The sequence below is a fragment of the Netta rufina genome (assembly GCF_964035555.1).
Source record: "Netta rufina genome assembly, chromosome: 12".
Classification (NCBI taxonomy): domain Eukaryota; kingdom Metazoa; phylum Chordata; class Aves; order Anseriformes; family Anatidae; genus Netta; species Netta rufina.
This window is the reverse complement of record NC_140135.1, coordinates 21238953-21261904: the sequence shown is the minus strand read 5'-3', so window position 1 is coordinate 21261904 and position 22952 is coordinate 21238953. Positions and strand designations below refer to the sequence as shown.

The 22952-nt window shown below is 52.2% G+C and overlaps 2 protein-coding genes across 5 annotated transcripts in view; one reads left to right on the top strand and one right to left on the bottom strand.

Moving 5' to 3' along the window:
- The window catches only part of OPHN1 (oligophrenin 1), a 57697-nt gene extending 50257 nt beyond the window's left edge, over positions 1 to 7440 (bottom strand). For all 4 annotated transcript variants that reach the window (XM_084293891.1, XM_084293893.1, XM_084293892.1 and 1 more), the window contains exon 1: positions 7254 to 7440. In XM_084293891.1, coding sequence (XP_084150017.1) covers positions 7254 to 7407 — 154 coding nt within the window. In that variant the 5' untranslated portion in view covers positions 7408 to 7440. The remainder of the gene's footprint in view (positions 1 to 7253) is intronic.
- Positions 7441 to 8026: 586 nt separating this feature from the next.
- On the top strand, positions 8027 to 13890 carry YIPF6 (Yip1 domain family member 6). Its single transcript, XM_084293953.1, has 7 exons — positions 8027 to 8092; positions 8682 to 8810; positions 9366 to 9444; positions 9544 to 9586; positions 10484 to 10609; positions 10717 to 10874; positions 11570 to 13890. Exons 1-7 carry the CDS (start codon positions 8045 to 8047, stop codon positions 11686 to 11688), a joined length of 702 nt encoding a protein of 233 aa, XP_084150079.1. The 5' UTR covers positions 8027 to 8044; the 3' UTR covers positions 11689 to 13890.
- The last annotated feature ends 9062 nt before the right edge of the window (positions 13891 to 22952 follow it).

Genomic DNA, 22952 nt, shown 5'->3' with positions numbered 1-22952 from the left:
ATGTCTTTTCTATGAACACCAAGGTTCTTCAGGCTGCACAGAGACTTTGTGGCTCCCAAAGCAGCGCTGAGCAGCAGCGGCTGCAGCGACAGGGCCCTGCTCTTGTGCCCAGACACCCACGGCAGGGGCGGCAGCGGCACTCCCGTGTGCAGCTCCTGCCACAGCTCAGCCTGGACGCACACCTGGGGACCACGTTTTGGAGCTCTGCTCTCCTGCCAGGCCCTGCCCAGCACCGCGCCGCAGCAGTGTGCCAGCCACCCATGGAGCGCCCACGGGTGAGTGGGGAAGCCACATCTGTAGTTACCAGCGTGCGACCAACAGAATTAATAGCTCAAATATTCAAAAAATTTCTCAAGAAAAAAGCCAGAAAAGCTGAGTCTTCGTACGGTGACTCAAGAGGAAACTCTTTAGTCAGCAGCAGCACTGCTGCGAGCCCATGGACACATTACAAAACATGGATAACACCCACATCCTTCCAGGGAAGGAGCCAAGAAAGGCAACAGAAGATGGATGAAGAACTGCAGGCATGTCTCGTGCAGCAGAGGAAAAAATACAGAAACACAACAAAACCATTCAATTTTGTGATTTGCCTGTTGTGACAATGCAGGCAGCCGAGCTCTCACGAGACAGCGGTGTGCCCCGATGTGATTCCCGTGCAGGCAGGCGGCTGCGTGCCCACTGGCTGTGCTCCTCGCCACGATGGGCACTGCTCCTCCGCAGGGGCACGGCCATGCATGGTGCCACACGGAGCAGCGAGCTGCATCCAGCCAGGAGCCAAACCCAGCACATGCACAGCAGTGAGCCCCGGAACGGGGGCAGATATGCCTCGCAACTGGAGCACGCAGATACTGTGCAGGCTCCTTTTCCTTCCTGCCTTCATCTGAAGATTAGGTTTTGGGGGTTGACTCGCTTTGTTTTGGTTGTTTGTTTTTTGGTTTCTGGTTAAGGCACAGCTGTTTTAGGTTTGTACCACCTTGGGACCTTCAGTTCTGTTCCCAGTGCCGAAAGCCCAGGAAAAAATGAGAATCTTCACTGCCTGCTGGGCTGCAGGGAGACTCCCCTCCTCCACCTGCCCCAAGCACGCTCCACAGGAGTGGAAAAGCTCAACAGGGAGAGCTGTCAGTGGCACGTGAGCTCAAGTCTGCTGCATTGACATAAAGACACAGAAAGTATTTTGCAAGTTGAGCACGGCTCCAGAAGTGCTCTAGGGCATGGGGATTTTGAGTTCCCGCTCCCAGAAAGGCAGGGACAGGCGCCGAGAAAAAAACGTGACGTGATTTTTCAGTGAAAAGAATCAGGTTTAGTGCTATCTTTACACACATCCAACTCTGTCGGTAACCCCAACACCAAAGTACTTCGTTACCACTTCTGTAGCCGGCGCGGTTTGGTAGCACACCGCAGGACGCTGTGGTCTCCCACACGCAGTCACTGCGGGCTCTGTGCATGCCGCCAGGTGCTCCTGCTGCCACCCTGCACCAGCGCGGCACAAAGCCCCAGCCCCGCAGCACGGCCACGCTCAGGAGCACGTGGCTGTGCTCAGAGCCATAGGACTGGCATTGTATTACTGCACGCCTGTCCTTGGAGAGGAGAAACATGCAGGAAATCAACGGTTCTTGGCGAAATTAGCATGCCCCTGACACCCTGAATTTGAAGGGTGTACGTGGTTTAAGGCTAGGAGGTGTCTACGTCTACACAGCAAGTCCCCTAAGCAATTTATTGCTTTTCAGCTGGCCTGCTGTCTTTTCAGACAATGAGAGCTGAGAAATTAGGAGAAAAAAAATAAAGTTATCTATAGTAACTACTTGTGGTTCTGGAAACCTTCCTGTAGGGACCAGGACAAGCGTCGGAAAGCAGTGGCTGTGATAACCCAGCAAGGAAGGAAGGAATTTTCTGCACGTGTCAGCGAGCATCTGCCCAGCCGTGGCTGGAGGAACCTCACAGCAAGGACGGAGAAGACAAGCAAGGAGCGGAGAAACGCAAGCAGCTATTACTGCTAGAGGAGAGTGATGTATTTTCCAGCAAGTCATTTTTCCCCTGCTAAAGTCCAGAAACGGCTTAACACGAACTGCTGGACTGTAGTCTGCTCCAGGAAAAAGGGGGAAGGAGGGGGAAGGAGTCCCTTCAGCTGGGGACATCCCGCGGCAGCTCTGTTCAGGAGACTTCAGCGGCAGGTCAGAGGGACAGCCAGCAGATTGGGGCCTCTCTTTATTCTCTGTGCAGCCTTCCCAGACTCCCTCAATTTCCAAGGCCAGCAGCAGGTCCGGACACCCGGCTGAACCCTCCCAGCCCCAGTCTGGGCGGCTGCAGACAGGCTCCCCGCAGTGCCCAACACCAGAGATCTCAGGAAGCAGCGAGTAAGCTGGTTGTTTTTCCCGATAACGGGTCCCTGAGCTGCTGCTTCCCTGCTTTGGGAGCCTGGTCTGATCCTGCACCCGTTCGGGTCACGGCCCAGGTGCTGGCTGCTGCTGGAGGCCCATGAAGGATGCAAGCGGAGGGGACAGGAGCACAGAGCAGCTTTTAACAAGCTGGGTGGGTTCAGTGGCAGCCATACCACGATCCTGGACGCAGGAGCAGCCCCCGCTGCTGCCGAACCGGTGGCACCAGAGGCTGTTCACACCCGTCCTGCTTGGGCTGCAGGCTCCCCGAGCACACTGGGCAGCTCAACGAGCAGCTCTCCACAAGACAGAAGGGCTCTGTGCATCCACACGGAAGGTTTCTGTGCACATCCTCGTTAACGTGCCATATGCTGGCTCACAACTAAGCTGTCTTTGTGGGGCAGGATATTTCCAATGCGAGTGCCTCGACGCCCAGCTCTGCGGAGCGCAGAGCTAATGTTTGCCCAGACAGCTCCTGCAACGAGGGGCACGCGTGGGACAGAGCTCCTTCCCCTTCCTCCCTTTTCCAGAGAGCTTTGGCTTTGTTCACACATGGGCAAAACCCAGCATCTGGATCTAAAACACTGCACCAACAGCCAGAAACCTTATCTCTATGGATTCAAGCCTTTGTCTACAGATTTACATGAAAGAGCACACGGGTTTTCTGCAAGAATCCAACAGACCACTGCAGGGCTGCTTTAATCTCGTTAAAATATCACATTTTCTTGACACGCTGCTTTCCGCACTCCAGAGCACTGAATCCTCAAGCACCGTACTGACGGCAGCATCGATGTTTGCTGAGAGCAGCGCTGACGGCTGCAGCCCTGCGCTGGCTGCCCGGGAAGGCAGCACCTTCCCCGCCAGCAGCCACCCTCTGCAGAGCCCATCCAGCCTCTGCTGTTACTGGCACCCGTGTGCTCTGCAGGCACAGACACCTCTGCACGTCCTTGCGTGGCGCTGCCCTTCCAGGACAAAACACTCCCGCCGCCTGCAGAGGCTGATTCACCGGCATGCAAATTCACGAGCAACCCTCACAACTTTATGCCACGCAGAAACAGATCAAAAGCACTTATGCAACACGGGCATGAGAACTCAAAGCTCTTCCAGCTCCACCAGCTAGCCTAGACCACTGCAGCACTCACATGTTAGTGAAAACAGCCTCCACTTGATATTTATCAAGCTCCATTTGATTGATAATTGCAGGAGAAGATCAAAGACCAGGGGAATGCTTTTGCACAGATAAGCACACAGCAGAATGCAGCAAGCAGAAGAGATTCCCCCCAAGTAAAACAGCATCTTGAGCCACGGAAAGAAAGTGATATAAACAAACTATTCTTACAACTACGATGCTGCCTTGTCATCTGCGTCCTAGCACACCTGCAGCTTGCTGATTTTCAAGGAACTGTAAGATTGCAGGAAGAACAGACCCAATTTGTCAGGCGGGTAGTAGTGGCTGGCAGTCCAGGGGAGACAGGCGTGCGGTGCCGTACAACAGGCAGCCTGAACACCTTTCTTTGCCTTTTAAGCCTGAAAGGAAAGCGACTGCACTTTGAGCCTGCCACGTGTTGCTCTGTCAGCCCTCCCTGGAGAGGTGAGCGCAGGCACCGCGCACCTCAGCTCCTCTCCCTTCCGACCGGCCCCGTACCTCGCGCTGGGGCTCAGCACGGCCCTGGCACCTCCCAGGGGCCGAGGCAGCTCCAGCCCCGTGGCAGCCCCCAGCACAGCCGCCTGGGGCCTCCCCACCACCGAGCCCGTGTCCCCCACAGCCGGGCTGCAGGGGTGCTGTGGCGGTGGCAGGGCAACACGTCCAGGAGGAACGCGGTCACTTGGCTCCTCCAGCGAGTCTGAGTGCTTCTGGCACGAAAAGGAAGGGATACGGCCAACTTTGCAACAAAAATCACTCCTATTTCTGTCGTGAAGTAACCTTTTTTTTTTTTGCTATCTTTGACTTCTGGCTGGCACAGGACTGCCTCCTCCAGGGGCACCACGTGCGTTCTCAAGCCTGTTCCTAAACAAGTCCTGCAAGTACCTGAACGACTTGTTTGAGAATTTGCGTTCGAGGTCACCTATCAATTAGCTACAAATACGGTACCAGTGAATCGACCTACCAGCAAACGTGCTGCAAAAAATAAAGTCAGGTGCCCTCCAAAGATCTTCAAATGGAAGTCACTGAATTACCAGAGAGCTGCTGGAGGCCTGGCTTGTGCTGTTCGCATCGAAGTGACACCAAATAGGGCAGTTTGGGGCTTTGTTTGCTTTCTGCTTTAGCCCCTAGAGATTCTGCTAGAAGGCTCCTGCCTAGCAGGAAGGTGGCCACTGGATTTTCTCGCCCACCAGGTAAGTTGAGACAACTCTCACTTTCCAAACCAACACGATCAGCAGCCGAGAGACGAACACCACACGTCTCCTAGCAGACAACTCAAAACCACCCCGCGTGCGGGCCATTCTGTGAAGTCACACTCACTTGGTTTTGCTATTACTTGGCAAACGGAAAACGAAAGGCCACTTTGGGCAGTTTTGGGTTTTTGAGCCTAAACGAGGACTGTTCCCAGCAGACCACGCAGAGGCCGTTTCCCCAGCGCGGGGAACCACACTCTCCTTGGCACACTGCGCAGACACTGCCACGCTCAGGTAATTCAGTCACAGAATCATCTGGGCTGGGAGAGGCCCCCGAGACCACCCAGCCCAGCCTCTGACCTAGCACTAGCAAGTCCTCAAACTCACGAGGGCAGCAGGAACTCAAAATTTCCATGAGTCTGCGCGCAGAGCAGGGGACTGATCTGCTTTAAATCTTGTTTCACTTTGTTCGCCAGTCAGACCAGCACCACAGAAACCTTGCAGGTCCCCAGAACTCTGCCCTCGGCCACTGAATCCGTGCCCCCATCAGCCTGGCCAAGGGCTCCAGTGGCACCACACCGTGCCCAGGGAAAGGCACAACGCGAAGGATCGGCATCGGCTGCGGCTCACTGTTAGCAGCCCTGGTCCCTCGCGCATCGCTCCACCTCCCTCCCAAATTTTTTTTCAACCCCACCCTCACAGGCACTTTATTTTTGAAATGTTAATGGCAGCTGTCGATTACAGACAAGCGAAAACCTGTTGTGTTCTCCCGTAAATACTAATTGTGAGTCTGCGGTGACTGCTAATGAGCGTTCTGGGACAGAAACCTCACAACTCCGAGCCTTCAGATAACAGCTCTAATGAGAGCAATCACCCTAATGAACGCTGCACCCTTAACGAAGAACTCTCACTCTCCTGGCAGGGCTGCCATTACCTTTGCCTCGCTGCTGCCAAGGGACACGTCCCACAGCTCCACCAAGGAGCAGGGATGAATCATCCCTCACCGGGAAGTGGGGCTTAATGAACTCAGGGTGCTCAGGCAACGAGACAGCTGCTGGCCCCAGAACCCTAACTACAGCCCTACGTGGGCAGGATTCAGAGGGGAAGACACCAGTATTTTTGCTACCACGGATGCGGTGGGGTTGGCCGAGCCCGCCGGTGGGTGGGCAGCTCCCTGGCACGCTCCCCACCTGTCCCCAGCGGGCCGGGGCGCTTCCTGCGCCTGTTTGCTCAGCTTCAGCCTGGAAGACAAAACGAGAACACGCCCACACCACTGCAGGCAAGAAATCCCAGGTTTCCTGAGTTCTGGGGGGCAAACCCACTTGGTGAAGGCGGCTTCTTCCTACTCTTCCCTTCCTCCCTCGCCAGCCCGTTTGCTGGAAGGGTTTGCTGAGCCAGCAAAGCCCAGCGCGGCGTGCACCCAGCGAGCTCGCACGAGGGCTTGTAAACATTAAAAAGGGAAACTGTTTTGATCAAAGCAGTTAGGAAAGAGCACCGTATTTACATTAACAAAGAGGCTTGTTGAAATCCTTTTTATTTTTTTTTTAATTTTGTTCCCCCTGGACCAAGCAGAGATTCGGGGATTTCTTTTGCAGAAGATGAGCATCTTGCAGACCAGCAGCGTCTGCTGTTTCAGTCACACTGGCTTTTGTCATCGCTGTTTTCCAGATGGGCAAACACAGGCTATTCCAGTCATGGCCTTGATAACAAGGAAGCTCTGAACAAAAGGGCAGCATCTAAACCTATTAATACCAACTAGAAATCAACGAGCAGATGAGGAAAGCAGCCTATGAGCAGACCTTGCGCTGCAGATATTTGTTTTTGTCTTCACTTGGTCTGATGCAAGCACAGCATTTACAGATACTGCCCTATCGTTTCTGGCTGTGCTTTAACACGCTTCTGAACAAGGGACCCGCATAACGTCACCACCAAAGTCTGCATTTACATGGATACAATTCTCACCGTTATTTAAAACAAAGAGGCACAAAAAGGGGAAAAAACACACAGAAAGATGAACTACAGGGTGCTTCTGGTGTGCCATCCCTCGCTCCAGCAGCAGGCCACCCCAGGGAAGACCCCATGGGGAAGAATTGGGCAGTGCCACCCCCAGCCCCGCTCCCCCTGCTCTGCGGTGAATCCAGGCCACCGGGCACCCCCCCCAGACACGGGGCTGCTCTCCCCAAGCAAACACCGTGCCCGGGAGCCTTCAGCAGGCCGGGCAGCCGCTGTCCCCGAGCCCAGGGAGGCAGCACTCACACGGGGAGCTGGTTCTCCCCCGGTGGGTGCTGCCTCCTGCCCGCGCCCTGCCAGCCCCCCAGCCCACCGGCCGTGGCACCGGGCACCAGGTGGGCACACGGGGGCTGCGCTGAGCCCCCCAGAGCTGCCGTGGGGCTCCGCAGGGCTGCGTGCTGCAGAGGGCAGAGCCCTACAGCGCCCTACAGCTCCCTGAAAGCGCCCGGCCCGCGGCACCTCGGGGGGCGCACGGCTGGCAGGGGACGGAGCCCCCAGCACCCAAAGGACCCCCGGGACCCCCCCACTCACTGCGGATGGCGGCGATGAGCGCGTTGCCGTCCTTGATCACGTCCTTGATGAACTTGTTGGTGCGCTCCAGCTCCTGCTCGTAGCACTTGAGGCGCTCTCGGAAGTCGGGGCTGTCCAGGTAGCAGTCGCTGAACTCCAGCGGCGGGTGCCCCATGGCTGCCCCGCGGCCGGGCGGGACGGGACGGGAGGGACGGGACCGGAGGGAGGGGACGGGAGCGCCGCAGCCCGGCCCCAACCCCGGCCCTGCCCGAGCCCCGCCGGGAGCCGCCCCCCGGAGCCGCCCCCGGAGCCGCCCGGCCCCGCAGCGCGACCCCCGCTTCCGGGCGGCGGCGGAGCTGGGAGATGTAGTCCCGGGCGGGGGGCGGCGGGCGGGGGGCGGCACCGGGACCGGCCCGGCCCCAGCAACGGCATCGCCCCCAGTAACGAACCCAGCCCTATTAACGGCTTTGTCCCCATTAACGGCTTTAACCCCATAAATGACTTTATTCCCATTAATGACTTTATTCTTATTACCGACTTTATTCCCGTTAACGATTTTATTCACGTTATGCGCTTTATTCCCGTTAACGCCGTTATCTCTCGGTTTGTGCACAGGGCCCCGGCCCCGACCCCCGGCCCCGTCCGCCCCCTGCCGGCCGTGCTCCCCCCCCGCCCCCCCCTCCCTCCCCCTCCCTCCCCCTCCCGCCCCCTCCCTCCCCGTTGCCAGGGACGCCGGCGGCGCGTGACGCGCGGGGGGCGCCGCGCGCGGCTGCTGACGTCACGCCCGGCTCCACGTCGCCTCGGCAGCCAAGATGGCGGCGGCGGAGGGCGGCGGGGCCGGGGCGGCCGCGGGGCCGCTGGTGAGAGGGGGGCGAGAGGGGGCGGGTGGGGGGCTCCGAGGGGCTCTGAGGGGCCGGGCAGGGCCGGTGGGGGTGCGGCCCTCGGCTCTGCCCGGAGCAGGCCCCGCTCCAGGCGGCTCCTGCCCGGGGCCGGCCCCGAGCTGCCCCGCGGGCTCTGTTGTGGGGGGCCCGGTCCCGTTGCTGCGGCTGCTGGGCGCTGTGCTGCCCACAAAGCACAGGTTTTATGCTTCCTTCAGCTACCGGTGCTTACAGAGAAGGGAACGGCAGGGTACAGGCACTGTGAGCAGCCCCGCACTGCTCCTGTTGGGCGCCTGGTCAGAGCGAGCAGGTTAAACCAAGCAGACTGCCTCGGCTCTGCTGCTCATCCGAGTATTTAAAAGGCTCCTTTCACTGTGCTTTAAAAAAGCACAACGTAAGAAGCCTTGTAAATACTGGGATCTTTAGCTTTAGCTCCGAGCATTTCTTTCACCATAGACCCAGCTGAAAAACCCGTGAACAGTTTGTGCGGTTGGTTGGTGTGTCCTGAATCCAACAGCCGAAGCGGTTGGTTTGTATTTCCCCCGCCCTAAAGGCCTCACCCCTTGCTCAGTTCGCAGGCCTGGCGGACGTGTCGATATCAGAGGACATCCCGGTGGAAGGGGAGATCTCCGTGCCTGTCGGGTCGCACTCCCCTGACGAAGATTACTCCACGCTGGATGAACCTGTTAAGGATACTATTGTGAGTTCGTATTCCCTGCTTCTGTTTGCAGTAAAACCCGTGTTTTCCTGTTCTCTTGGGCCATCTGCTATGCAACTCTGTATTTTTGCATAATTCTGTTTGATTTATACATCTTTAAAAGTTTTATTGTTTTGTGTGTTTTTTTGTTGTTTTTTTTTTTGAACTATATGTATAAAATCAGTTCTCATGGGTCATAAAGCATTTGAATTGCAGCCTCAAAGTTTGTCTGATCCCAAAATCTGTGCAAGGGTAAAAACCTCACATGGAACATGGGATGAGACCGTCCTGACTAACAGGATTTTTAATTAATTTTCTTAGGGGAGCAAATAAATTATTTTTCTTAATTGGGTATTGTTAGAGTAAATGATACATCTGTGGTCGTTAAGGAATGTAGGAGATTCAGCGTTGTTTGTTGCAGAGGATGCTACAGAAATTTTTGAGTTAGATCCTGTCTTGATTTACCATCGATAGGGCTTTACTTTCTGTCTTTCTGTGTTTGGTTGAGGTCTGTAACTTTTATGAAAAGGCAAATTAAAAGTTACTGCTTTATTTCAGATGAGAGACCTAAAGGCTGTTGGGAAGAAATTTGTCCATGTCATGTATCCAAAAAAGAGTAGTGCGCTCCTCAGAGACTGTACGTATAAGCTGAGTTGGAAGAGGGTGCTTTGTTACTTTCATAACAACTGAGCGTCGTTCTGTGATGTTTATGTTTGTTTTTTTCCTCTGTCTCCAGGGGATCTTTGGGGCCCTTTGGTGCTTTGTGTGTCACTAGCACTGTAAGTACTGATAAGCAGTGGATTTTTATTGTTTTAGTCTTTGACACTGGGGAAATGAGAAATTTGGAATTTCCTTTTACATGTGTTGAGAACAAGTTCTTCTGATGCTGCTTCGCTCTTCTACAGTCTTTTTAGGTTTTCTTATAAAATGTACTTTGAACACTTGAAGCCCCTTAGGACCTCCCATCTTTAAATTTAGGATTTAAGGGTGAGCCCTCCCTCACCCTGTCTTAAGAATTTTACTGAAAAGTGTTCTGATTCTGATCGTTCTTGATGCTAACACGTTTGGATGACTTCTTTGACCCTAATCCGTAGGTCCAAACGTACATCTGAGAACTGCTGTGTTTATGCTATGTACCCTGGAGGACTGATGGAACAAAAAGCTTGTTGCAGCAGTTCATAGACGGGAGATGACTATGGCTCCTACGTGCTCAGTGTACTGAAAACATTCAGTAAAACATTGTTAGAGCTTTATCAGAAACAGATGGTGTAACTGAAGTTTTCAGGTCTACGTGTGCCTATCTTACACGTGTGTTACAATCTTACCTTAAGGCATACGTGTTTTTGTCATGCAGTGCCTTCTTTGAGAGATGACCAAACTCTCAGTAGTTTAATTTTTGTCATCTTTTCTGTTGTCTTGTTTTTTTCTCCTGTGTATACTTGCACAGTCCTCAGAACAAGTACACAAATGAACCAAGGTGCCCTCTATTGGGCAGCAGTCCTTTTATTTTCCTATACAAAATTCAGGATACCAAAAATAATAAAGCAGATGAAAAATAATTGGTCTTCAGCCTAGCTAGGGACTGACATCACAGCTTCCTATTGTAACCTACTCCAAGGTTGCAAAAACTCAGTCATAGGTTGGAATTAACTCCTTATATCTGTTACCTACAACAGGATGCTGCAGGGTGGATCAGCAGATAGTAAAGAAGACGGAGGGCCGCAGTTTGCTGAAGTCTTCGTCATCATCTGGTTTGGTGCAGTTGTCATCACACTAAACTCAAAGCTGCTTGGAGGGACTATGTGAGTGCTGCTGGTGTATAGGAGCAGTCAAAATGCTCCAGTTTATGGAATTTTCGGTGATGTTTTGATCTGACTGCTTTTTTTCCGTTTCTCACCCTCCTTTCTAGATCATTTTTTCAGAGCCTGTGCGTCCTGGGTTACTGCGTCCTGCCCCTGACGGTGGCGATGCTGGTGTGCAGGCTGGTGCTGCTGGCAGGTTCCGGGACCGTCAGCTTCATTGTTCGTCTCATCGTCGTAATGGCCATGTTTGGTTGGTCGACGTTAGGTGAGTGCTTTGTGTTGTAGCACTGTTGTGCACGCTGAGCATTTCACAGAACTGTTTGGCTTGGAAGAGACCTTAAAGATCATCTAATTCCAACCCGCCTGCCATGGGCAGGGATGCCTCCCCCTAGACCAGGCTGCTGAAAGCCCCATCCAACCTGGCCTTGAGCACCTCCAGGGATGGGGCATCCACAGCTCCTCTGGGCAGCCTGTGCCAAGGCCTCACCACCCTCCTAGTAAAGAATTTCTGCCTTTGCCTTCCATTTGCCGATGCTCCTCTTGATTTTTGTGGTCATACACAAACTGCCCTTGAAGGGAGGATGGTAATTTAATATTAAACTTAACGTGAGACTCCGAGGTATTTTATTCTGTGTTATTTCTAACCTATGTTAGAAATACCGTTTAAAAATCACTAGTCTCATACAGGTGCATTTGCATTATTTCTCCTGTTCTTAATATATGTCTGAATCTTACTACACAGTGTTAATCAGCATATGTTTTTCTATGTAATAAATAAGTGAATCTTAGTTCTAACTTACAATTAGAGACCATTGTTATTGAACAATGAGTTACCATTTTCTGTCCTTCAGCGTAATTGCAATCAAGATACTAATTCAAACTTGTTAACATCTGCAGTGGATCTTTCTCTTTTAGTTTTATGTTCGCATTTCAAGTATTTTTCTTTTCCTTTGTCACCAGCATCTACAGCTTTCCTGGCAGACAGTCAGCCTCCAAACCGCAAAGCTCTCGTCGTGTACCCTATCTTCCTCTTCTACTTCGTTATCAGCTGGATGATTCTCACCTTTACACCTCAGTGATGCCAGATCAGAAGAGACTGTGTGATACGGACTGCAAGTTTTTCGTGAACACTGCAGTTAATCGTTGGCTTTATCTCTTATTAATTTATAGAGAGAGATGGTGTAAAAAAGCAGGTTACGGGATAAAGCCAGAGAACTGCAAAATTGGTCATTCGTGTGTTCCTCTTCTTGAAAGATACTGAAGTCCAGCTGCTGATTATTTTTTTTAATTAGCCCTGCCCTTTAGTTGTGTTGAATAAAAAATGCACACTGTGACAGGGATTCTTCTGCCTGAGGAATAGAGGGGGAGATCTTGGAACTTCAAGAAGGTGTTAGGTGAAGTATAGGATCACACGACTTGGCAGAATTCTTGCTTGTGCTTGGATTCTCACTGAAGTTGAATATGCCTTATGAAATAATAGAAGTTCATCACTGTTATGTGTTGGTAAGGAAGAATGTGTTTGACTCTGTTCTTTTTCACTTGTGGAGTGGTGAATTGTACATACAGTGCATCATAGGATTGGGAGCTTTCACTTTGAAATCAGATTGCAGCAAAAAATAAGTTGGGTCCAATTTCCTACTAATTAGAGCAGGGCAGAAGGGAACTGTCTTTGCTCCTGTTCATGTATTCTGTATTTATGTTTCAGCCACTTTGCATGTCAAGGGTGTTTTAGCCGAATGCCTTCAACACCACAGCTACAACGACTAGTCCGTATATCCAATGAGGGAGACGGTGTTTACACTGGATAGTTACAAATCTTTTCTTTGCCACTCTAGAGTTAAAAGTTCTGGAGAAGCAGTCAAGACTAATCAGAAAAGGGACTTGGCCATCATATTGGCTCTGAATATTGAAAATGGAAAACTAAGTGTCTGGAGAGCACAAAGTAATGTATATTTAAAAAACAGAAAAACTGAGAAGTTGTAGCTTTGATCTGTAGGATGTTTGGATGCTAATGCGCCAAACGGGACTTAAGTCCGAAAGTTTCAAAGTGGGTTGAAGGAAGGAAAATAAATCGTGACGAAGGTGGTGGCTCTTACGGAGTATCCTACAAATTCCATTCTTAATTGATTTTATGTGACTTTCATTTGGTTGTTTACATGGTCAGTGTTCCAACATAAACACATGCAAAGTTGCATATTGTTTCTTTGTACTTACAATGAAATGTGAGAAACTTTTCTATAGTTTTTTTTCTAATACTTTTATAAAAGGAGAGGAGGCTTGTTCTCCAGCGCTGTAGGTAGATGTATGTTGCCTGCCTGGAGAACCGTACGCAGGCATACAAGTGGGTCATTTATATTTCAGCATAGGGATTGAAACCTGGAGAACTGGTTGTTGCAGATTGTACAGAAATTATTTATGTTGCCCATTATTTTCAGTAAGAAGTCCAAGGGGAAATTTTAGAATGTCTTGGAGGTGAAGAAACTGCTGTTAAAATGCTCTTTTTTTTTTTTTTTTTTTTTTCCTGAAAATGAGTATCAGATTTCCTTTCTCCTGTAGTAATGCAAATAGACCTGAAATTGATGTAAGTGGGTTCTGTTAAAGTGTAAATATATGTAATTTATATTTATATATAAAAATGAAGTCTCTGCTATAAACACTATAAATACTTGGTAATTGGGATAGAAACTTTTAAATGCGTGGACTAAAAGTACATTTTTGCATTTCTGGGAGTGTGGAGAAGAGAAGAAAAAATCAGTTACTCTGCAGGGACCCTCGTTGGTCACAGAACAGTCATCAGCGAGCGTGTGTGGAGCTGAGAGCTGTTCCTGCTGCCTCCCTCACACCTCGGCGTGTGTCTCTTCTAAGTTGCTGCGAGGGGAGCTCTGGTGTTTCATATGCTTGGGTATAAAATGGAAATGGGGAATTTTTAAGCATCCATTAAATTATTACTGATAAGGAATGTGATTTTTCTTTATTTTTTTTAGGCGTGCTGTTTCCCATTCATTTAAACATTAGTTTGGCTTTGTGAATATGAAAAGAAATATTCAAGGGAAGTAGAAAGATAGTAAAACTATTGATTAGTGAGTTGAATTCTCTGAGGAAGAAAATCTATTCTATTTCAGCACAAGAATTTAACTGTGCTTTTATAGAAATCCTTGGAATTCTGTCTCTGCAGTATTTAATATCCAGTGTGTCTTGAGACTTAATGTGGTATCGTATCTGAAAGATGATTGGGGGAACATTTGATTGATCCAGCATCTTTGGGGAAAGAAGGAAACTGAAGAGGAATTAAACAAAATCCCAGTTTTTATCTTACTTGTCTTTGACTTTGATGTGTCTCATGATGGCTTGTTCTGTAACATACTGCTCTTGGCTTATATAAGAGAAGGAAATTATTTTTATATTAACTAGATTCACTTTTCAACTGGTCACTAGAGATTTTAGTCGAGTTATTTTAACTCTGGAAGAATATGCAGAAATATACTGGTTATATAATGAAGTTTTTATTATTATTTTAAAACCCATGGCGATCCATTAGTGTGGAAACCATCATTTTCTAAAGCAGTGAAACGTAGAAGTGGATTTATATCACTGAAGACTTGCCATAAAGCTTTAGCTGTCGGGAGGCAAGTAGGAAACGAGATTTCCTAAGTTTTCATGTCTCCAGTTGAATAAAGTTATCCCTTAAGTGTGGTGGGTTTTTAATCGCCGTTTTCTCTAGCAGGGTAGAGGACACTTCTTGGCCAGCAATCCTAGCTGCTGTAGCTCACTGACCTCGTTCCTCAGCTTTCTGTTGAGAGATGTGCTCGATGCCAGTGTGATTAGAAGCATGCGGTGTATCTCATCATAGGTAATTTCCCCGCCATAACTGTGGTGGGGAAATTATTGGAATTGTTTTAATCAATTGTTGAAAATTTTCACTAAAAGTGGCTTGGCCTTTAAATCTTGAATCTACTGAAAAACTTAGCTGTTCTTATAAGTAGAATAGAATTGCTTGGAAAGGCAGTGAGCAAGCAGTGAGCATCAGTGCAAATGAGCATCTGATTGAAAATCGGGTGACTTGAAGTCTTGTGTGGCTTCAAGAAATCAAGAAGCCAAAACTGTAATTTGTTCCTCAGCCAAATTTTGCTGCTCTGTACTGGCACTGCTTGTACTGACTCAGCTTGCCCCTCAGCAAGCGGCTGGTCCCCAAAGCAAGCTAAATACAGGTGCATCACAGCATGATTGAAGCATTTCAGGTTTAGGCAGGTGAAATACCTCCAGCTGATTGATACTCACAGGCTCGTGCTGGTGATGTTCCTTTTAACTAATGGCATTGCGTGAAGGAGCTGAGGCTGCCTGCTCATTGAAGGCTACTTGGTCTTGTTCAGCCAGTTACATAGTGCTTGCCTCCAGAAACGCGTGCAGGTAATCTGTGTGACCACAGCGCAGGGCTTAATCTGTCATTAAAGCACGTGTGGTAACTCCGTCGTTGGGCTTTCCAAGGGGAAGAAAGCCTCTCCCTTCTTGCTTAGAGCTGGAAAGGCAGCAAGGAGAAAAGCAGATGCCTCACATTTAATGCAGTGCTTTAACTTTGCTGTGGAGAACGTGGATGGTTCTCTGGTGCATAAACCAAGCTTTCTTTCCCACTAAGATATTTTAATACAGCTTATCAACTGAAGTTACGGGCTCGAGTCTGAATTTAATTTTGATCTATTTAACCCCAATGAAAATAATTTACCTTCAAAATGTATAGATTCAAACACTGAAACACTTAGGGGTTAGTCATATATGTGGATGAGAAGCACCACAGATGCTGTGCTGCGGGCAGCCAGTGCCAGTGCTGGGCTCTGCAAGAGGTGAGGAGTGCCTGCACGGACAGGGCGCAGCGCTCGTCTGCGGCTGCTTTGTCCAAAACACATTGTGTGCCTGGGGATCTGGAGGGGATTGAAGGAAGGTGGGGTAGGAAACAGTTGAATTCTCTACTCCTACAGAATTTTTCTAAGCATGGAAACTGTGCGTGTGTCAGTGAGTTAATGGCAGCTGGTGGGAGCAGCGCTGTAAGGTGTAAGTGGTGTGTCCCTCTGCTCAAAAGAGCTGCTGCTCCTACAGGTGCATGTAAATACCTGATGTCCTTATGTTCTAGCCAATTATATGGATAGTTTTTAGGAGCTAGGACCAGAAAGAGCATTTTCGCTGTACACGCTGAGCCGTGGTCCTACACAGAGGTGCTGCAGGGAATCCAGCATTCGGCGTTCTGGGAAGCGAAAAACAATTCTCACTAAGGGTCGATGACGGGACGTGCCTGGGTGCCAGCAGCACTCAGGTTCTGCAAGGAGCAGGCACAGAAGGGGAGCTGTGCACTGGCAGCACCAGCAAGATGCGAGGGTGAAAGTCTCCAAGTCCCTGCCCGCCGCTTCCTCCCGGGGCAGTACGGAGCCCAGGGCAAAACGCGTCGGGTGTGCTGGGGCTGTTCTGCGCCCGGCGGTGGCATTGGTTTGCTCGTGCTTAAATCTTGCTTCTCCTCCTGCCTGGTCACAGACCCTAAACGTAAAAACAGCTGGGTTGGTTTGCCTCGAAATCAGCATCGATGCAGGCAATCCTCGGGCTGCCAGCCGCTTCGGAGAGGGAGGTGTCAGCAAACACCCCCCTGCCAGCAGCCTGCCGAGTGGGTCTGAGCAGCACTGAGCCCTGCCGCTAAAACGTGAAGGTAATGAAGGTACCGGGGGTAACGAGGGAACGGGGGGGAAGGCAGTCTGGTAAATGAATAGCACTCTGAAAATACTTCTAATAATGGAGTTAGAGGCAGTGAAGTGAGGTACGTCTGTGTAGTAGGGGTGCAAAGGGCGCTTTGGGAGCTGGCTGTGCTGGCTGCGGAAACTTTGCTGAAGACAGTGGCAGCGCTTCGGGGGCCTCGCTACCTGTGTTCTCCAACGTGTTGTGGAAATGCCCCGTGCTCACAGGTGGGTCACCAGGTAAAGCAGCACTGGGTGCCCAGCTCGCTGTGTGCCCGGGCACTGAACGCTGCCTGGGCGTGCTGGTGGGCACCTCGGGACGGGGGGACAGGATCCTGGATCCTGCCATGGCACGGGGAGTGATCCCCCCCCACCCCATGGCTATTTCTGCTCTGTCGGCAGAGATTTAAAACGTGGCAGCCCTGTGTTTGTTTGTTTGTTTTAAATTATTATCTGGTTAGTGAGAGCTGCCGTGTGCAGTTAGAATTCATTTCCTTGAGGCTGAGGTTCCAAGTAAGCAGCACGTTAAGACTCTTAATTTTGTGCCTGACCTGTTTATGCTGTGGGGTCTGCACCTATTTGGCCTTTTCTATAATACTGAATTTTGAGCAAGAAGATTACTTTCAACAATGTTTACTGTGGCAATGAGGAAATGATTAAGTGTGCCTCTTTTTCCCATAAGATGGCAATAATCAACATGTTCATTAATCTAACTTCAGTTAGAATTGCGCACTGGAGATTGTTCAGACCTTTTGGCTTATTTCCATCTATTAGTCAATTAACGTGTTCATGCTCTGAAGCGTGCTAGCCTTTTACACTTCTGCAAATTGTGAAGCAATCGCTCAAAGCAATTCATTTTTAACCTTTCCCAAGTTATTGCTAGGTGGAAAACTGAGCAGATCTTAAGATTACTTTGCATAGCCAAAAAATAAAAAATAAAAATGGCTGCAGCAGCTTGGAGCCCAGCCTCAGGCTGCTGACTAACTCTTCTCATTGCTCGTGGTCAGGTCTGGGGAAGACCCCGAGCCCTGGGCCTGGGGGCCAAGAATTTGTCCTGTGGGCACTCGCTGCCGCTGCAGGGCAGCAAAGGGACCAGACAGGGCAAAGCGCGCCCAGCAGGCAGGGGTTCAGCAGAGACGGCGAGATAAAGCCGCAAAGGGAAGGTGTGGTCGGGAGCCCTACGCATGTGGCTGCTGCTTGTGGCTGGAATCGGGGCCGCTGCCTTGCTCTGCTGCCGTCCTTGTCCGGGAGGCAGTGCCCGAGCCGTGCTCTGTGTGCTCATCTGCAGGGCTTCTCCTAGATTTTGTTCTCAGTCCCAGTGAGGATAAAAAGCAGTAAGTTTCTACCTGCCGGTGTGGGGAGTAAGGCTTTATTTTCCCAGCGGTTACTTGCCTTGAACTTTGTCACATGCACCTGCATTTCAGAGTTCAGAGCGGCTGCTGCGCGGGACAGCGAACAGGGGCAGTTTTGTTCAGTTTGCTACGGCCTCGCTGTGCCAGGCACATCCACGCGGCTGGGCCGCCCAGCCTGCTGCTCCCCGTCAGCCTGCTGCTCCCCGTCAGCTGCTGCTTGTGTTGAGGGCGCTGGATGTCAGTGAGAGCAGGGACTGCAGCCTTCCTCCTGTAAGGCAGGAGGGCAGCAGCCATGGCACGGGGAGCTCCCAGTGCTGCCAGCCCTACCCTTACTGGGAGAGAGGGAACGGAGCAATTGCTTTGTCTCTGCTCAGCTTCTCCTGGGTGTGCAGAAGGCGTTGCCCCAGCCCATCACACGCAGCCGGAGGTAACATCTCCTTCGTCCTGCCTTGAAGCAGCTTCAGCAGCACCCAGGCCCAGCCTGTCTCAACGAGAGCTCCCCAAACCCCATCTCTTCCCCCAGCTCAGGGGTGCTAGCACTGCAAAGAGTATAACATGCGAAACAAGCTCACCCTAAAGGGGTATCGGCAGTTCCCCATTTTGAGTGAAATGAAGAATACAGAATAAATGGGGAAGGCTGAGTGGCAGTCCTAGTGCAGCTGCATAGGCAGCATCCCCTGCAGGAGGTGTATTAAAGGACACCACACAGGGAGCTGCTGTGTCGCTAGTTAGCTCTGTTCCAGTGTGCACAGAATATTTTAAAGCACTCTTTTTCTTTTTTACCTTTTTAAGCTATCCAGGCTTCACAGAGTACTGAAAGGTCTGAAATGAGTGGAGAAGAAGCTGGGTGTTGCAGCAAGGCGATCACAGAATCAGTAAGGTTGGAAAGACCTCGAAGATCATCTGGTCCAACCACCTGCCTGCCACCACTACTGCCCACTGAACCACGTCCCTAAGCACACGGCACATCTGCCCTTCCCTTGAACACCTCCAGGGGTGACAACCACTTCCCTGGGCGCCCCGTTCCAGTGCCTTACTGCTCTTTCTGAGAAGAAATTTTTCTTAATATCCAACCTGAGTAAAGTACGAATGCGTCTGGAGTAAACACTGCTACACCCCTTTCTGACTGGGTGGAATGGAAATGGGGGTTCTGGAAAAATAAGACGAGCAAAGTGATTGTTTTCTACGAAGTGGCTCTCGCTAGGGAAGAACAAAGTGAAGCCGGTCCTGCATCGCCAGTTTGCCTTCGTCAGACGGAGATTTCTGCCCATGGACAATGGAGACGGAGAGCACAGAACACGGAGCGAAGCCACCTTTTACTCCAGGCCAGCAGCACGAGTTCCTGGCCTCGTCCTCTTCAGTTCCTGAGGAGGATGGAGGTGTCTACAGCTTCTTCTGTCCGTGGAGCAGCCTGCATGGTCCCGGGGAGGAACCCGACTGCGTGTCCCCAGGGGAGGACTCCTCACCCGTCCCCGGGGCAGCCTGCGGGCACCAGCCGGGTGGTGTCAGCCTCACGGAGGGTCACGTGTGGCACAGAGGGGGCAGCAGAAATGAGAATGAATCGCCCAGAAGTGATCAAGTGCTGGCTTTTAACACACATTCTCAGGCAAAGCACAGGCGTGTGCTCGAGGAGAGTGAAATGGACGCCGAGTGGCAGCTCGAGTCGCTCTGGGCAGCGCTGAGGACTGAGCAGGGCATCCTGGATGGGGAGGAAGATGAGGATGATGTTTTCCTCCCTTCTCCTGGGCAAACGGCAATGTGGCCCGGCTGGCAGGTAAGTTTGTCTGCCTTTTACATGCCCTTACGGTCAGAACTCGGGCACTTCAGAGAGGTGGTGGCTGCAGGTGCTGTCACCTGCCTCCCATCACCCACCCCCGGGGGCCCGTGACCATTGTGTTTGCACAGATGCATCGGGCTCCTGTGAGACACCCTTGGACTGACCAAGCAATCTGCTGAAAAGTAATTTCCAAAACCAGGTTGAGCCTCTCTAGCACCTGGCATGTCCTCCTGCTGTTAACATAAGTACGTACGTGCATAAATGCTCTGCTTTGTTCCATCAGGACAGGTGCTGCAGAGGAAAATCTGCAGGGTAATGAGGCTTAAAATGAAGAGATCCCTACCCGGAGTTGCCGCTGTTTCTTTTTCTTGCCCTGAACAATTCCATTATCAGGGTTTTAACTTTAATTTTGCTCTGCAAAAACAGAATAATAGCTGTCTGCTGGCAGATGTAATGAGGCTTGAGAAGTGCTCTGTGCTCCCCTGCAGGAAGGTGCCGCACGGCCCCCGGACGGGCTGCCCAGGGCAGCAGCGCCAGCCCCGGTGCCCACACGGGCAGCCTGGGGACACGGGCAGGAGAGCTCGGAGGGGTCCTGCTGTGGGCTCGTGCAGCTGCCACAGGGCACCAGCATTGTCCCTTATGTTCCCGGTCATTCCTGGGGTCCCTGCAAGTCTTTTTAAGCCCCCCACTTCATCTCAGGCTGAAGCTTCAACTCTAGCCGTTGCTGTTGCCTTTCTGCTTGCACGTCCTGGCTCAGAGCTTGCAGCCCGTGCTCGAGGCAGGCGTGTTGTGCTCAGGATGATCCTTGAGGTGTCAGCAGTGCTCTGGCCAGACGCGCTTGCTTCCACGAGGCTCTGGTGCAGCCAGGTTGCACAGAAACCTCCTGCCCTCTCCTTGCAAACCCCACACTTGGAGCTGAGAGCGTGCCTCCTGCCTCCCCCTGAGCCTGTCCTGGAGCTGTGGCCCCATGCCGTGCTCGCACTGCCACGGCTGTTGGCAGCTGGGGCCAGATGTGGGCTGGGACCTGCCCGTGCCTGGCACCGTGACACAGCCGCATCCCGGGCAGGGGCAGCGTGGCCGTGATGTGCTGCTGTGCCAGTCTGTCCCGAGGCTTGTGGGGGGGATGCTCGTGTTTCTATCACAACCCCAGGGGTGTGAAGCCCTTTCCTTGATGCTCTGTCCCATCTGTGACGTCCCATGGAGAACTGAGTGCCCTGAGGTGTCGGTGCCTGCTGCTCATCCCCCCAGTGGAAAGGGCGGAGGGGAGCTGCTGCTGGTCCCTCCGTGCTTCTGCAGCTCTGCTGTCACCCCGAGCGAGGCAGGGATCTGTGGTGAGCTCATCGGTCCTACCAGAAAAAGGCAGGCTAAATTTCAGAGCTCAGCAAGAACTGCTGGATTTCGCTTGAATGGTGCTTTCTGGTTCTTTTCAAGCCTCATTCTGGTGTTTTGTGTTGCTGTCTCAGGATCATAAACAGCCGGTGCAATTATTTATACCATACACTTATTTAAACCCTCTCTCTCCCCATAACTCAGTCCTCCTTTAAAGAAACAAACAAATGCATCTGAGAGCTGGGATGTGGTTGCTGCCTCTTTCTTTCTCAGGGCTTCTGAATTCTTCGGGAAGGGCGACAGCAGCCCGAGACAATGCAGGCTCACCCCGCGCTGTGAGCAGTGTGGTCTGGCCGCCTGCCCTGTGCCGGGGCGCTTCCCGGGGCCGCAGCAGCGATGGGACCAGGCGCCAGCACCGAGACGGGGCCACAGCCGGCCCGCTCCTGGCACATGGTTTACAAGCAGCAGCCCCAAGGCATCCCTGTAATTCGGGAAGGAAAGGTGCCTTTGTTTTGATGTTATGTTTTGTTAAGAGCCTCGTAACCTGACTGTCAAAGTGTGGATGTTTCCAAGCGTGTGGCTCAGAGACACAAGGTCCGTGGTGCTCTGGAGGTGCCACTGGAGCCCCGTCCCTCCCCGTGCTGGGGCTGAACAGCACACGGGGCTGTGGTCTGGTGTTTCCCTGAGTCAAAGCAGCACTGCTGTGTCAGTCTGTGGGCTGTCAGGGCAGAAATTCTGCCCTTACATCTCCCCCCTTTGCTTTCCTCCTCCGGCTCTCGGCCTGCCGTGGGCCAGGGCAGCAGAGCACAGCCCAGCCCTCGGCGTGGAGCCGCGGAGCTGCCCCGCTGCTGGCGGCGTGGGTCCAAGGGCAGGACGTTCCCAGCGGCCACAGGGGGCCGGGGGAAGAAAAGAATTTGCTGTTAAATAATAAAGCTTTTGTGCGTGAGTGTTTGCCTGAAGCGTGCTCTGAAGTGTCCTTTGAGTTTTTCTGGCATCCCCAAAGGTTAGCAGCAGCGTGCGTGGCCCCAGTCCAGCCTGGAAATGCCTCTGGGGGCTGCGGCTGGTGGGCTCGGGCCGGGCCCTTGCTGTGCTGCTCCGTCCCCTGAGCGAGAAGTGCCTGCCCCTGTCAGTGCCACTCCTGGCCTAAAGAAGGGGCCTGAGCTGAGCCGGGAGCATTTCCCAGCCACTGCCCCTGATCCTTGGCGTGCTGGGGCAGGAGGGGAGCCAGGCACGGCCCTCGGGCCCTGTCTCCCTGTGCCCCCGTGGGTGCTGGTGCCCGGCCTTCAGGGAATCTTTCATCTGACCCCATGAAAGCCTCGGTGCTGCCTCTGGGCAACGATGTCCGTGGTGCTGAGTGCTGTGAGCGCCTGTGCCCACGGGGTCGTGTCGGTGTGCCCGCTCTGAGAGCGAGGGGAGGCTGCGTGCGGCCTCAGCTGCGGGGGTTAAACTTGCAGAGGCTGCCCTGCTTTGCAGGGAGCGGGGCTGCACCTGACAGAGATTCCTCGGTCGTCTTAATTAATCCCAAACCCAGCCAGAAATGTGCCTGGGACCTTCCCCAGCCAACAGCTGTCCCCGGAGCTATGTGCTAAAATATGAGGCGGTCAACCCGAATTCACCAAATGGCATTTAATCGTGAAAGCCTGCAAGACAAACGCGCCCCTGTTGCCTGTGATGTTCTCTTTTTGCTGGGGGCTTTGTTTTTGGGGTCGGAGGCCTGTAGGCAGGCACCGGCTGGCACATGTCCCTCCTGCACCTGGCTGGCTGCAGGCTGGGTCCAAACCCCTTGTGCCCCCTCAGCCCCTTCCTTTCCCTGACCATACGGTTGTCTTTCACTGCAGCACGTGGGTTTATCTGCTTTGGGTTTATCTGCTTCTCTGCCCCGTTCTGCCCTGGTTTCTGCAGCCCAGCTGAGGGAGGGACCCCAGGGCCCCTCGTGCCTGGGCGTGGGGCGGTCTCATGCAGGCTGTGCCCCGGGTTTGCTCCGTCTGCCCGCGCGTAGCACAGCCCTTGTTGTCGCTCTCCATTTGCCATACGAGCCCTCCTGCTCTTGCTAATAATACGAGATGCTGGTAATTCCTCGTGCTGGTCTGGCGCCTCTCTTCTGGGGGGGAAGATTAATGTTGCAGCCATGGGCTGGCAGCTTGGCGGTATCCCTGTGAGGAAGGGAAACG